Source organism: Empidonax traillii, unplaced genomic scaffold, assembly GCF_003031625.1.
Source record: "Empidonax traillii isolate 1590-97213 ecotype Southwest subspecies unplaced genomic scaffold, ASM303162v1 scaffold215:size2007263, whole genome shotgun sequence".
NCBI classification, from domain to species: Eukaryota; Metazoa; Chordata; class Aves; order Passeriformes; family Tyrannidae; genus Empidonax; species Empidonax traillii.
In genome coordinates, this window is record NW_020955408.1 from 1957727 (window position 1) to 1973761 (window position 16035).

Below are 16035 nucleotides of genomic sequence, written 5' to 3' on the forward strand. Positions count from 1 at the left end.
CCATTCTCCTTCATCTGTATGTTGTATATGTTGGCCTCTTCTTAGGATGGTAGCTAAAGTCATATGGGGACACTATGAAGTAAGAATAATAAATTCAAAGAAAGGGTAGTCAAAAGGAATGAAAGAGGGAGCAGAAGTTAGGAATAAGCATAACAAAAATAAAGTTGTGCTTCTCTGATTTGGTGGATGACCACATGAAAGATCCTTGACAGGAGCACGTTAGGGACACCAGCGTAGGAACGTCGCTTCACTTCAGTTCCCATTTATCTTGTGAACATCATCCATGCAATAACAGTGTGTCTTTCTTTTTATCTTAGTTCAATCAAATCTCCTGTTTCCATACATGAGTAATGCAGGCCTGTGATTTTGCCTCTGTATGATTCCAGTGTCCATTCACCAAAAGGTCCCATTTGTGGATAATATCTGAATGTTGGTTTGCTTGAAGTGGTCTCTTGTTCAAATCAGTTGTTTTCCATCTGTGCAATGCACTATGAAATGGAAAGCAAATCAGTTTTATGCAAAGGAGGTAGGTGCATTTATTGAAACTTTGTGGAAGAATTAGTTGTGGAATCTGCAAATAGTTGCCACATGGAGAAATAACCCATGAAGTCTTGAATGAGCTATAGCTGGTTTTCTGTGTTGAAGGGAAAATCATTAAACAAGCAGTAAAATCAATTGATTTTTCATTTGGCAGCTATCTGACTATGGCTCTCAGTTGTCATTTTAGTTGAAAATTGCACATAGGCCTGAACCTTTAAATTCTGATTTTGGCTGAAAGTCCTTCATTTACAGCTTTGTTTGAAAAGCCAGGGCTGGGTTCCTTCTCTGTTAGTTGGTGATCTTGGTCCTTTGGAGTCTGTCAACTTGTGTCCAGCAGAGAGCAGGAGTCCCACATTACATGGAAAGTATGATTGTGTATTTGGAAACTTGTGAAAGGGAGAAACTTCTTGCTCAGGAGCTGCGAGGTGCAGTGGTATGTATTTTAAAACTTTCTTTTTACAAAAAACCCAAACAAGCAAACAATCCAGCAATGGATTTGTGCAAATTGGAAGATGGCTATTTTCAGCATCTGCTTGAAAACAAAAATTAGTTATCCAAGCTTCCAAAGATTTTCACCAATAAGAGGCTTAAAGGTCAGCATAGCTTATAAGATGAATGGTGCAAAGCAATTGCTGGAAAACATGTGGCTGAGAGGAGGTAGCAGAGTGGATGCTTCTTTGTTTGGCTTGGGCCTGTGGATATCTATATATGTTTGTATTTCTGTGTATTTCAGAAGGTCACAGTCCGTAACATTTGGATCTCATCTTGCCTAGGGAAAACAAGCAGTTCCGTAGACAATGGGATAAGTGACAACTGATTTCTTATAGAGTTTTGTTTTGTCATAATAGCTGATGAAGTTTGAAAGGGTGTGAAATTTGGTGGAAGCTCTTTCTGTGTTTGAAACACCCAGGACATGCCACCTCTAATATTTAATGGGACTTCAAATCTTTCTGCTGCAGAAGGCACTGGCAGGGTTTGTTTCTTCGTGAGACCTCTGCACTTGTAGTTATCTTGGAGATCACTGCCACTTCCTAAATTTGGATGAAGCTGTTCAGAGTGTTTGAGAGCTATGTAGAGCTATGTACACACAGCTTTACTGCACAAGCCTAATTTCTGTAGATAACTGTCAAAAGTGTTTTAAAATCACACTGAGTAGAGGAATATTCTCTGAATGAGCTCTAACTCCTCACAAACAGCTCTGGGTCAGAATTACTGTAAATGTGGGTTTATCTCTATCAGAGGGTGCCCAGCACTAAACTCTGTGATTTAGCAGATGTTAAGGTATATGCTGCTTCCTCTACTCAAGGCTTCTCTTGAGGACTGTTTTGGCCATGACAGAATCCCAGTTCCACCTCCAGAACAGGATACTGTAATGTTTACTGGAGATCTTGTCTGTACAGGCATGACTGTACGATTCTGTGATTTATGAAGGAACTTGCTAGTGTGGTATTAGTGGAGCTTTCTCCTCTTAGCACTGTTATCCGCTTATTTCTAACCTAAATCACACAGCTGATGTGCGGCTGTGCAGGTAAAAGAAAGCAGCTGCGTGGGCACAGACAGACAGTGTATGCACACGCAGACAGACAGTGTGTAGAATCATCAAATCATTTAGGTTGAAGAAGATCCTTAAGATCACTGAGTGCATTAACCAAACACTTACCGAGTCCTACACTCACCAAGCACCACATGAATATGTCTTTAAAGTACCCTTGGGATTGGTGACTTATCCACTGCCCAAGACAGCCTGTTCCAGTGCTTGATAACCTTTTTAGTGAAGAAATTTTTCCTAATATATAGGAAAATATATAGGATTGTAACACTAGAGGCTGTTCAAAGCATTTCTGTTCAGTATGAAAGCACAGTTGTACTCTGAGTGTAGAGACTACCTGCACAGAGCAGATGGAAAGTTTTGCACCACATTACTGGATGTTAGAATGTACCAATATGTTAGAGTAAAAATATGTATTCAGATTAAAAAGAAACATTAACTATACTGGCTTTGCTGGATGTTTCCAGAGGTGCAACTGAAATTAGCAAAGTCTCCTAACATATGCTGTCCTTCCATGCCATGCACTGTTTCGTGTTTTAAAATCTGGAACAGTTTGAGAGAGAAGAACATCCTAAGAAAATGTACATGAGTGGGAACTTTCCAGAACTAAACAGATCTGAAGAAATATTTGCTGATGTTGAAAGTGTGGTGTTCTTCTCACTTCATCACTTACAGTGCGATTATTCAATGGCTTTTTAAAAGAGAGCCAGGAGCAAGTGTAAGAGGAAAAGCAGAGCTGTGCTATGCAGAGAAGGGAGGGGTGAGGTTGTTGCTCAGTGCCCAACCCCATCCTTGTTCACCCCTCTCACTTGTGTTTAAGCATCTGGGGCAGGGAGAGGGAGGAAGAGAAGAGGGGCAATATACTTCCAAGATACTCCCTCTAATTCTCCAATTCTCTTGGTCCTGTCTCCTTTTTTTACTGCACTATTGTATTTTCCTGTACTCTGAGTTCTGCATTGGTGTGTTCTGCATAGTGCTTTTTCTAGTAGTCTTGTATTTTTCTTTTATTCCTTTCTGTTCCCCCACTTTTTATCCAGAAGGGAATTTCTCCCTCCCTAGCTGGCAAGAGGTAGTTTGAGGAGAGGGTAGTAATGTCTGCCTGGCATGTTGAGGGATACATAATGTGTCTTAAAAGCGGGTTGTAGCTCATCTTGGACTTTCTCCTACGCTGATGCTGGTAGAAATATGTTAATTCTTGTGGAGAACCTGTAAGAAAGTTTCAATACATCCCAAAATCCGTCTCTGTCTGATCTATGTTCACAAAGGCATACCAGATGGTCTAGCAGCTTCTGGTGAGGAGAAAACAGACAGGTGAGAGTTTCAAATGGTGAAGAAGTGGCACTGAAAAGGTGTGAGGTAAAGGCTCTACTCTATGCAGCTAAACTACATCTGGATTCTGGAAGAGCTGCTACTCTGTTACTTTTGTGAATTAAAAACGCTGTAGTAGATTTTCTGCATAAGGGGAGGGCAGCTTTGCAGGCAGAAATTAAAATTCTTGCTGACAAAACCTCTTTTTAGCCAGAAAGGAAACTGTGGGTGACCCAGCCCTCAATACTGAATACAAGGAAAAAAGAGAGGAGCGGAGAAATCCAGTACAGGGATTTTGGTTTTGCTGCAGCCTAGTGTCCTACTAGAAACCTTTGAATCCCTGGTCTGGTTTTACAACATCTTTGTGACTTTTCCACTGATGCTCTGTTCAAAGCAGAGCTACAATGCAGCTGTAATGCCATCTTACCCATTTACCTTAACCTGCCCCACACTTCACAAATAAGTTTTTGCTTTCCTCCTATGTTATCTTTGGTTCAAAACCTGGGATGTCTGGTAGGGTTATCAATTTCTCTTGGTTGCAGAAGGAAGTTTCTCTCTATTTCCCAATCTCAGTGGTTTTTTGTTTAAAATTTAATAATGCAAAAAGGAAGTGGAGTAACACAGTTTAGTCCTGATTCTCATCACTGTTGATACAGTTTCCTTTGCCCTGCCAGTCTCCTGTTTTCTCTGTTTCTCAGTCAAAAGCAATAGACCTTCACTTCCTTTTCTCACTTTAGCAGGAAACCGAGGAATTGGGACTGTTTATTGTGAGTTCCTCTTGGCGTCCAATGCAGGGAGAGCACCCCTGTGTGGGGAGGAGTGTGTGTGGGGGAAATTACCGACTGTAAGTGATGTGCTTTGCCTTCTTTATTTTCTTTGGGGCAACCACATCTTTTAAAAGCATGTATAAATATTGACAGTGTGAACATACTGTACCAGCTGATGCCTTTGAAAGACATAGAATTTGAAGCCTAAAATACACGCCCGTCTGTCCTTCATAAACTCTTTTTCTCCAGCCCATTATGTTACATGGCTGATTTCAGTGACAAGCTCCCCCTCCGGGGCTTCCTCCGCCATGGCATTTCCAAGCTCTTTGCTTTTGCTGCCAGTGCCTCTGTGAATGACACTGGAATTCACCAGAGCTTGTTGAGGGCAGGTCACCAAGCACAGCAGAGAGCTGGGACCATCTGAGTGAGCAGGTTTCGAAACAGTGGCTGCGTTAACACTGGAAAAGGGAGTTGCCCTGTAATACTTTAGCATTCATAACATTAATGAATGTCTTTTTCCCTCTGTAAGTGCAGTGCTTGCTACTTTTTTCAAGAAGCAAAGTCTGAAGATACTCCTTCTCCCACATGTCTTTAGTGTTTGTCATGGATGTATGTCATTAATTGGAAGAAGATGTAGCTCTGCTTTGGAGACATACATGCTTCTCCCATCTTACAGTGCCCCACAATATGTTTCAGTAGCCTTCTAACCTTGGAAACAACTTGGAATGAAAAAAAATTTGGAAAAAATCAGAAATTTAGGGGAAGAATCAGTAGCACTGAAAAAGGCTCTGTACAGCCTATACTGCAAACTCAGAAGATGAAGTCTTTGTAAGACGTCATAAATAGTAAGTGATGCTTCAGGTGAAGGACGGGTTACGGCTGATTTGCTTGATCAGCAACAGCTGATCAAGCTATCATTTTCTTGATACGTTTGGGATGGTATTTGATGTTATTTTCATTTGTTTTAAAACTTAAGTGTAGTATTTAGCATAATAGAGAACAACAACCATACGTTGCTGCTTTGGTGGTTTAAAAATGGGACAGCAGGAAAAGCTTCTTTGCTAGAGGGGTAGGTAGAGTGGCCCTAGGACAAGTTGCCCAGAGATACGTGGAATCTCTGTACTGGTAGATTTTGAGACAGAACCACAGAGGGCCTAATGAAATATTGGTGATAGTTCTGCTTCAGGTGAGAAACTGTATTAGGTGACCCCAGAGATTCTTTCCCAATCAACATTTTTTTTCTTTTAATCGATACTTATGCCTCAGTTATTCTACTTAACTGGAATAAGTTTCACTGTGAAAAAAACCAAAAACACAAAATGGTCAATTTATAATGTTCAGCCCATGTAATAAATTCTGTAGTATCCAATTAATTAATTTTTTTTAATTTTCTAGTGTGGTGCTGTTGGCCTCTGCGTCCCATCCAGCAGGTAAAGTGTATTGAGTTGTTCCTTTTTTAAGTTTTCATGTTGCTTTCCTTTCCATGCATGTTTTTAGAGACCAAACCCTCTAGGATTTTAGCCTTGGGTATGACCAATAATATGTTATCATGTGGGAAGAGGAGAGAAGGGTATATAACTTGGTATAATTTGCATGGTATTTCCTTATACCTTTTTTTTAGCTGCCCTTTGCAAAGAAGCAGCATGGGACAGATAACAAAGAACAGTTTTTGAATTGGTGCATGTTAAAGAACAAGGATTCCCTAGGTCAGCATGCCCTCTTCAGAGCAATGTCCCAGCAGGCCATATAGAACATACAGAGTTTCCTTCTCTGCATTGCCCTCTGTGCTATGCAGAGAGTTTGTTTTGTGGCTTTCATAAGAGGTATCCCATCACTTGAGCCCATGGCAGGATTTGAAGTAGCAACAGAGCAAATGATAAATTGAGAACTTTATTATTTTATGGTGGTTAATATTCCTACCATACTGGTGTTTTCATACTTAGAAGGGTAGAGAAGATCATCTATTCCTTTCACTAGACATTTGTTCAGCCAGAAATCAAAGAAGCATTTAAAGAAACATAAATTCCCATTTTTGCCTGGTGGTGCATATTGTGTACGTAGGCATCCCCCCCCAGGATAGATATAAATGTTAAGCAAAACAGTCCTGAATTTCAAAAAGTGAAAGAATGGAGCTTCCTGCAAATCTGTAAAGCCTAAAGGCCAGAGAACTCCTGGGAATTGTTGCTACCAAGAGGCACCAGGACCCAGATTCCTGGAAATTCAAGTTCTCCAGAGCTCTACTTGGAGCTGGGAGAACTTAAACCTCTCAACATGCTCCATGTTAGAGAGTTCAAAAACCACCATTTATATGAGTTTCCTGTTACTTAGGTAGGAATTATCACAAGCTCTATAATAAAAGAAGTGGATATGATGCATGTCTGTCCACTGGGAACTGTTGCTTAAGCAGGATCTTGTGTGTATTCACAAAGAATAGTTTTACGTATCTCTTTTCCCTTTTTCAGCCAAAGGCTGGAACTGGCTAGAAGCAAGGTCAGAAAGAAATCATTAAACACACCAAAAATGTGGAAAGCATCATAAATGAAAAGTTAGCCAGCTGTAAAGGCTCAAAGGAATGTTAAACTAATAATGTTCGTGTAATTGCTGTTGCCTTGCTTGTAACAGTGTTCCACTGAGTATATTGCTTTGTCCCCCAGGTGATCTCTTCAGTGCCTTGGACTTTCCATTCCTGTACTTCTACAGGTTTCATAGCAGCTGCTGTGCCAGGTAATGTCTCTGTAACAGGACATGTAAATGTTTTCAAAATAAAAGAGCACATTGACTTCCAACCTTGACTCTCAGTTAAAAATTTTGGAGTACGTAAACCCTTAGTTGTACTAGTTTCTGCTGGCATAAGCCAGTAAAAATGCCGAGAATATACATCTGTGCATATCTGTGGATATGCATTTGAAGGCCTGAGGTTCAAATGCGCTGGAATTTTATGTGTTTTCTTGAGTGAGTGCATTCTGATCGGGAGAGTTCCAGTCACCAGTAAAATAATTTTTACCAAATGTAGCAAAGCTTTGATACATAACATCTCTCAAATGCTTCTGAAGTCGGATAAGCCCTTGTAAAACTTGCTGTTTGCAGCGATTACAAAGTATTAGTCTTCAGCAGTATATGGGTGTACATGGATTTATTTGCCTGTACATCTTGTTGTTTGCCAGAATGCTTTTTTTGGGTAAAAAGGAGAGGTTTTAACAAGCATTCCATTATTTTGAGAAGCAAAGGTTCACTGCCTAATAGCATAATTCTTACAGGACAACATAGGTATGTTTCCTATAGATCTTAATTATCTCAAAAAAAAAAAAAAAATTATTCCCATCTTTCCCCTCCAGTCTTTTGCCAAATAAAAGTATTTTCTTTTTAGAGGGGAAAATATCCTTTCATACTAACTGATGGCAAAAGTATTTCCTCATTGTTAGGCTTTTTCTTACTAGTATCCAGATTTTCCATTGAAAGGGGATATTAAGAATGATTGTTAAATAATTTCCAATGTACATAGGTTTTTGTTATGAAAGCGACTTTTTTTCAAGGGTGGACTATCCACACTGCAAGTAGCCTGCAATTAGGTATTTTTTTGTGAAGGCAAGGTCTAACTGCAAGCACTAATGGATATCTGTCTAGCCCAGATATTCTTCTCTTTCACTTTGTTAGAATTTTAACACTTGTAGCCTCCCACTTCTGTTTTCATTGCCCTATCTTCAGCATATGTATAGTAGATAGCACAGTACACTACAGGAAGGGGAAAAGGAATAGTGAGATGGAGAAACAAGCATCTTAGTTGCTCTTCTGCATCTTGTAATCCAGTGTCTTTGTAGACATAAAGGGTTTGGAGGAAAACTTATACAATGCAAAGTAAGGGCAACTGATACAGCTAAATCTACTGCCTCTGCAGAATGTCTGAAGCATCAGCAGTGAGGTGCAAAATGCTCAATCTGTTTAATAAAATAAACGGGTGTTAATTGTGGCATCAATATTTAGGTAAACGTTGCCATGTTTTGCCTTTTCACTGTTTATCTCTGAATTACACTAAACATCTTCAAATCTCTCTGACTAAAAGCCCTTCACGGCAGAAGATCTGAAACAAACTTAAGCCAGCTACTGGACTCTGAAAAGTCTGGGCAATGTTGGATCATTCAGCTCACTTATTGTTCAGAGTGGAATGCTCTACTGCTCAGCACTTCATCTTCTGCAACAAGTTGTTGAGTTTGGACCTATCTTTTACCATCAAAGCAGCATTTGCTTCCTTGTCTTTGGGCACAGCAGATAGTCCTTCAGGGTCTCATGTTCTGGCTCAGTGTAAGAAACCCTAATTCCTTCTACTCCTGGGAAGTTATCTTGCTGTTAGGTACCTGTACTGACATGTGGCAGAGATGGAACTTTGCCATGTGTATTGAGCAGGAAACAGCACTTGGCTGATATACAGGAGCCCAGCATGGAAAATTCTGACCCAGGGACCCACCATTTTCCACATTTTTTGTAGAGAGGGGTCCAACTGCACTGCACCACTAGCCAGAACAGCATACCCTCTGCAAATACCAAGACTTTTTGTTTTGCCACTTCTATGCAGTATTGATTCTATCTCCTTTCCCATGCAGCTTCCCACAGTACTTTATAATCTCTTATGCCTCACAGTAGTTTGTGCCTTACATATTTTGAAGTCCTTTTTCTATTCCGTGCTTGCTGGTTTGCACTGTTTCACTGATTCACAACCAATGGGTTGTACATATGTCAGAAGTGAAACAAACTCCAGAACCAAGGCTTGTAAGCTCCGTAAAGTCTAGTGAGATGTGGAACAGTTTCCTTCAGAGGAAATGCTCCTTGGCTACAGGAGCATTGGGAATTGCTGTCCTATATGATTTGAGAATCAAAATTCTCTTAGTGGTCAGCAGAAAATTTTGGAGCATCCTGTTCCCAGCACTACTGAGTCATCTCTTTGTTATACAGTAGAGATGTATTTGACTTCCTAATTGGAATTTAGGTTTCATGAGGTTTAAACAGCTTGAAAGCTTCAGGCAGAAACTTTCCAGTGGGTTTTTTTTTCAGTTCAAGGCTCTGTAGAGGTTGAAGTGAGTTAGTTGCCAAACATGTGTGGTTCCTGTTGAAATTAGCATTGCTGTTATTCAGGGCCATTTCAATGCCTGAAGTTAATATATCACCTCATGTTTCCAATAATCTCTACTTTTCTGATTATGCAAGTGCATTAGAGACCAACCATAAGAGCGTCAGACTTACTTTACTCAGATTCTAGTCACTGACTGAACAAAAACCCAAGATGTACTGGACATAATGTAAGCTCCTTGTCCACCAGCTTTCTTTACCCAAATGGGATTAACACTGCAGTTCTGAAAACCAAGATGCCTGTGAGAGGTTGCTGAGTTGAAATTAAGAGACTTTATTAACAAGCTTTCCCCATCCCTTACAGTGGACTGTTGGGATTCTTTCTGATGTTGCACACAGTGAAGCTAAAAAGCAGCACAACCTCAGGGCAATATGCAGCCTGGAGTTTCCTTGCAAAGGTAAGAGACCCTCACAGGAATACGGTGGATCTGGGCTTCTCCCGGGTGAACTGAGGAATTTCTACATCTCTGTAGTTTCCCTTGCTATTTCTACTTGACACTCCTGGGGCCTGTCTCTGCAACCTGCATGTAGATTTGAGACAACAAATAGCAGGTGCATAATACACCAGGATCATTAGCTGAGATGAAATACTGTGTCCAAGCTGAGCTTAGTGGAACTGGGCTGATTATGGCAGATAAAGATTTGGCCTACTGAATCCCAGTAATACAAATCTGTATTTTCCAAAGGTGTTTTGGAGAAGAATACTCCTTCTGAAGTTTGTACACCAGGTGTTGTTTGCAGCGTGCCTTACCTGAGCCAAGAGTTAAAACTAGTTACCTGAACTCCCACTGATTTTGGAGCAGGGGAGAGCTGTGGGTGTCATTTGTCCTGACATTAACTAGGCTTTTGACAGCATCTCCCACAATATTCTTATATCTAAATTAGATTGTTACAGTCTGGGTGGACGGACAACCAGATGGGTAAAAAAAATGATGATCAGGTTCAGAAGGTAAAAGTTAACGATTCCTACTCTAACTGGAGGCTTGTGACAACTGGAGTGGCACAGTGATCTGTCCTGGGACCCTTCCTGTTTAGCATTTTTATTGAAGATACTATTGAAGAGGTGATAGAGTGCACTCAGGGTCGCAATGGACACCAAATTGGCAGGACTAGTCAATAGTGCTGAAGGACAGGGTTGCCATCCAGGGGGATCTGGACAGGCTGGTGGCATGAGCTAACAGAAATCTTAGAAAGTTCCTCAAATACAGATGTGAAGCCCTGCACTTGGGAAGGAGGAGCGCCTGGCAGTAATACAGCCTGGGGACTGCACAGCTGGGAAGCAGCGCTGTGGAAAAGGGGATTTTGGTAGACAGCAAGCTGGACTTGATCCAGCAGTGTGCCCTGGCAGCTAAGAAGGCCATAAGTATCCTGGGTTGTACCTAAAGCAGCATAGACAGTAAATTCATGGAAGTGATCATGCCCCTCTGCTCAGCACTTGTTATCACATCTGGAATAGGGAACCTTGTTTTAGGCACCTCAGTGTAGAGGAGACATTGATAAAATGGAGTGAGTTTAGCAAAGAGCTGCCAAGAAAGCCAGGGGACTGGAGCACTTGCCTTTTGGAGAGTTGCTGCTGGACCAGGCTTGTTCAGTCTGGAAGGGAGACAACTTTGGGAGTGCCTAACAAATAGCAGCCACCCTGTAGCTATGTAGAAATTATGAAGAAGACAAATCTAGGCTTTTAACGGTGGTGCTTAGGGGTCTGTGTGTAAGATAAAAAGAGAGGTTCAAGCTGGGTATAAGGAAAAATTATTTCACCCCAAGGACAAGTCAAGCAAGGGCAGAAGTTGCCCTGGAAGGCTGTGCAGTTTCCATCTTTGAAGGTTTTCAAGACCCAGCTGGATAAAGCCCAAAGCAACCCAGTCTGACCTCCTGAGGTCCATTCCTACTGGAATTATCCTATGATCTAGGATTTAGGGTCTGGCTGTGCTTGATTTAAGTTATTAACAGCTGATTTGTTAAATTATTGGTGATGAATGCAGTCAGAAAAGCTTGTTAGACTCCTTTCCCTCCTTTCCCCTGTTTAGGTTTTACTTAGTTTCATCACTCTAAGCTAGGTCATCTGAAAACCACAACCTTCCTATGTGGTTTGTGATCACAGCTTTCCTGCTACAGTGAATGAAGCTGTTACCTTACCGAAAAAAGACTAGACTTGCATAATATGCTTGTTTAGAAACTCTAGTCAAATGAGTCTGTTTTTTCTGGATATAACAAGAAGGGAGTGATATGGCTTGCTTTGTGCTTTGCAAGCTGTTCCACACTGTACAAGTCTCACCAGTTTGAATTTCTTCCAAACATTCTGACTTTGCAGATTTTAGTACCTTAGCTTTCTTCTCGCTTCTTGGTAGCAAGTCAAGTGATCTAAAACTTGATCACTTGAGTCTTTTTTTGTTTGTTTGTTTTACATTCTGGGTTGGAGATGGGAATAGCTGCCTCTGCTAGTGGGTGTGGGTGTTGTGTGTGAATGAGGGTAAATGGTTCTACATGTGGTATTTATGACCCATCTGAAAAAACTGCAGGCAAAGTTGTGTTGTGAAATATATTTTAAGCAGATTTGGGTCCTTCCCAGCTGAAGTGGATCAGAGCCACAAAGTCTGGACTGGATCAAAGCTTTTCCAAAGTTCAAGGGTTTTTAGGTTTCTGGGGGTTTGACCAACTCTAGGCATAAGTTAGACAAAGTTTATTCTAGCCACTGTTGTAAATGAAATTATGTGCCTTTATAGAAACTAAAAATTTGCCCCTGTGTCACTGTGAGGATATAGTCTATTTTTCAACCTTAGAAGTGTGTGCTTTTTAACATGTGTCGTTTAATTATCTTGTTTAGGAAGGTTTTTGTAACAGAGCACATTATTCCTTCTCCTTTTGTTGTAGCTTCTAACCGAGAGCTCAAATTATGTCTTGTCCTGAGTTCAAAGAGGGGAATAAGTAATGAGGACATGAAATTTGTCTGTAACACTAGTAATTTTATCAAAACTAACAGTTTCTCTATGTCTTTCACTGCTGTTTTACAGCTTGCTATAGGGCTTATTTAAGGTTCTGCTGTAAACATCTGGGGTTGCATGAGGAGCATGGACGAACTTCTGCTCCAAGTACTGAAATGCAGCTGATTTGGGGTTAGAAGTCAGTGAATGCGTGAAAAATTTGGAAACACTATACATCAGTTTTAGAATGGGATCGAAAGACACTGCAAAGACAGACACATATAGGCAGAAAGCAAGAGCTGAACTGGAGCTTGCCTGAAGGGTAGGGGCTGATTTCCCAACTCCTACAAAATTCTCACAAGGAACCTTCTATCTGTGAGGAACTATAAATTTACATATGGGGTAGTTAAGAAGAGTCTTATCTGTGTGATCACTATTGCTGCTTTCTGCAGGGGTTTGAAAGTGTTAAAACTGTGTACTGATCCAACTCTGCACTACACGGGTATGAGAGCTGTGTCAATCACATTTTCAATCATCAGAAGTACAGAAAAGCAGTATTTGACTAGCACTATAAAAATCTGTTTAAATCCAAGTGTGTGGCTCCTGTAAAAAAAAAAACAAAACCACAAAACAAAACAAAAAACCAAACCAAAAAAAGGAATTAAGTTAATATGGATAAAGAATAAAGGTAGAAAGTATTTGAGCCTGGACTTGCAGAGTGGTATCCAGTGGAAAAAAAAAAAAAATCACCTCTGGTCACAACAACAGCTTTGCGCTCCCACATGAGCATTTTTCTTGGATTGAGTAGTGCCCTAGATCATCCTCTTAATCTCTCAGACTGACTGGAGTTTTCACCAGCAGTTGGAAAGGAGCAGCACTAGAGGCCAGAATATGTTTATCTTGCAAATGAGCCAAGAAAGGAGAATGCTGTAGTCCTCAGACAGCAGCACAGGCCTCTAGGGAGGTGCAGAGAATCAGAAAATCTGTTTTCCATGTGGATGCTTTGTACCTATGTGACTGATGAGCTGGGGCTGAGATCGTTGCCACAGCTTCATTTCCAATGAATTAACCATGAGATCTGATCAGGCCTGCTTTGCACATTCAAGGAGACATTGTTTGTGAAGCCCACATATTTGGCCTCCTCCCCTCTAATTTTTCATTCATTTATAAATTGGAGCTGGGTCGTAACTCGTTTTTATGATACTTACTTTGGCTGCGGCAACTTAATCAATGTATGAGGTTTTCAAATTCTTTCCTGTAATGATTTCTGACAGCTTTCATGTCAGAGCATTGCTTTGTGCAGAAACAGACGAAGCACAGGTTTCATCTGTGTACGTAGTCCAGTGTGGTATTTATAGTGACAAATGCTCTCTGCACTTTTTCTGTGAGAGCAAATAGTGTGTGTGTTAGTCATATCTGTATAAATTCATGAGAAGTGCCAAAAAAATCACTGAAATGGTCTCTATAACAAAAAAAAAAAAAAAAAAAAAAAGCCTCTAAGAAGTCCAAGGAATATTAAAGACTTTGTCATAGCCTTGCACGGATTTAATCCCCAGGAGAGCAAGGATTTGAAGCTGTACTTAGATTTCTTGTTTTAATTTGAGAGCAGTGCTGGTATCATGGGTCACGCACTGGAAAGAAAAACTGGAGATGCTCATATACACAGACAGAAGCATCTGGTGAGAACACTAATGAGCTCTAACAGCGCTGTCAGTGAGTTTGTTTTGATTAAGTCTGCCAATCTATTATCTGGTGATGAAGCCTGTTTGGGTCTCTAAGTTAAGTAGCAGAAATAATTTAAATAATAAATAGAATGGAAAAATTCAGCGAGATACTGGTTACTTATGAATTTATATTCCCATATCATGTTTAATGTTATCCTAATAAACTTACAGTAGGGAATTCAGCTTGTTTCTGGTAGGAATCTATTGAGGCAGCTTGTTGTAAAGAGGAAGAACAAATGAGAAAATCAGTGGATTTGGGATTCTCTCCTTCTTCCTCCGTCATCTGAAGAAACAAAACTGAATAACTAAAATCAAGTTGTGTTGAGCTTTACACTGGTTTTCTTATGTGTTGTTTGGAAGAAAATTCAGATTAAGAGTATGCAAGAGTATGCAACTCTTTTCTATATGACCATCCCAGGCACTATTATGTAATCTGTAGTTTATCTGAACAGTGTTGGAGGCTCCCTAGTACATAAAAACATCCCCTGGCAGCTGCTTTGGTTCCTTGTTTGTTAACTTTAGACTTGTTTGCCCCAGGTCATCCTGTGTTTAATGCTGGCTGCCAGACGTTGCGAAAGCAATTTTGCAGAAGCGTCTGAAAGCGTATCTCATCTTTGGGTCCTGTGTACCTAACTGTAACCCACTGTACTTATACCCCAGCAGTTTTTAGTCTTCCTCCAAAATATATAATGGCCATTCAGAATCCCTCCTGCTATTCAGAATGGCTCCTGGAGTCTTGGATTTTATATTTTGTGTCTGTGTGTCTGCTTCTTTGGTCCCCATGCTGTCTTGAAGAGAATGGATACACTAGATCCCTCTTCATGTCAGTGCAAACAAAAAGGATAATACCCATCTTAATGACTGGAAAAGTACTGAGGATTTTTATTAAAGCAGAAATTCTCTTTTCCCTGCTTCTCATAAAGTGGAGAAGCCACAACTGCAGGTCTTCTGGGGCTCCTAGTCTGGTTGTGCTCACTGCACCTTTCTTCACAGACTGTTCACATTTTATCTGCTTTAATTCCAGGTGCAAACCAAGCAAGAGAAATAAAATTAATTCATGCTTTTCCATATTTTTGCGGTCTTTAAGCCTCTGCTAAACCATGTGCTTCTATTTGTGTATCTCTTAATTCCTCTCTCTCTGCTGCTTCGCGTGCAAGTGCTAGAAAATATTCTGGTCCAGAATGTCAGTTCCTTACTTCTGTTGAGGGCTATTTACTTACAGGAAATAAGTGGCACTCAAGAGTCCGCCATGGGTACTTCGTTAAGCAAATGGATCTCCTTGTCCTTCTCTACCCTGGTGGATCAGGATTCTGTGTTTAAAAGGTCTGTTGAAAAATTTTGTATGTATATTGCAACCAGAACAAGAATGTGTTTGGTTTTCTGGCACTTGCCCACTTGGTTATATTGTAGACTGAAAAAGTGTCTTCTTTGCATGCTGCTAGGCTAAGGCAAAAGTGTCAGCGAGATTCTTGGCTGAAAATCACATTGCTTTCTTGGCTAGGACCTCATAAAGCTTTATGCAAAAATGTCATAAACTCCCACTGAAATTCCATAAACACAGTGCGGTTTCATTCGGCAAAGATCCTGCCCTGCATGCAAGACTGTCTCAAGATCTCTGCTCACCCAACCTGGAGAAACTGCAGCTGGCCTCGGGATAGAGGGACAATTGTGTACTGGACCCATCTGGACTCTACTGGTAGGAACTCTCTGTGACACCAGCGTGTTTAGAAGTGTGTCTCTGTTCTGAGGAGTTTCTGTGACCCTAAAGCTTTCAAGGATGCCAAGAAGGGGTTCATAAGAGCAGAAGTGAGCTTCTTCCATCTACACACCTTGTGCACTGTAATGCATGTGGATATGCACACATATATGCATAAAGGTCATTGAAAATGGTAACAATCCTTATTGTGATTGGTCCTCACTGTATGAAATATATATATACATTATTCTTCATACACATAGTTGATTCCTGTGAGTCACCATGGGGACTATGCAAATACCTTGTAAAAGAAAATGTGTTTCTCAGCTGAGCTTGACAAGCAGATAAGGCAATCAGTGTGCACTTCACTGCATATGAAGGGTCTATAAAAAAGACCAGTTGCTGAAAC

General features: G+C 40.6%; 1 protein-coding gene across 2 annotated transcripts in view; it reads left to right on the forward strand.

Annotated features, from left to right (window-relative positions):
* Positions 1–16035, forward strand: part of TMEM241 (transmembrane protein 241) — a 58229-nt gene that overhangs the window by 20675 nt on the left and 21519 nt on the right. For both annotated transcript variants that reach the window (XM_027887549.1, XM_027887550.1), the window contains exons 11-13: positions 5560–5594; positions 6819–6888; positions 9590–9683. In XM_027887549.1, coding sequence (XP_027743350.1) covers positions 5560–5594; positions 6819–6888; positions 9590–9683 — 199 coding nt within the window. The remainder of the gene's footprint in view (positions 1–5559; positions 5595–6818; positions 6889–9589; positions 9684–16035) is intronic.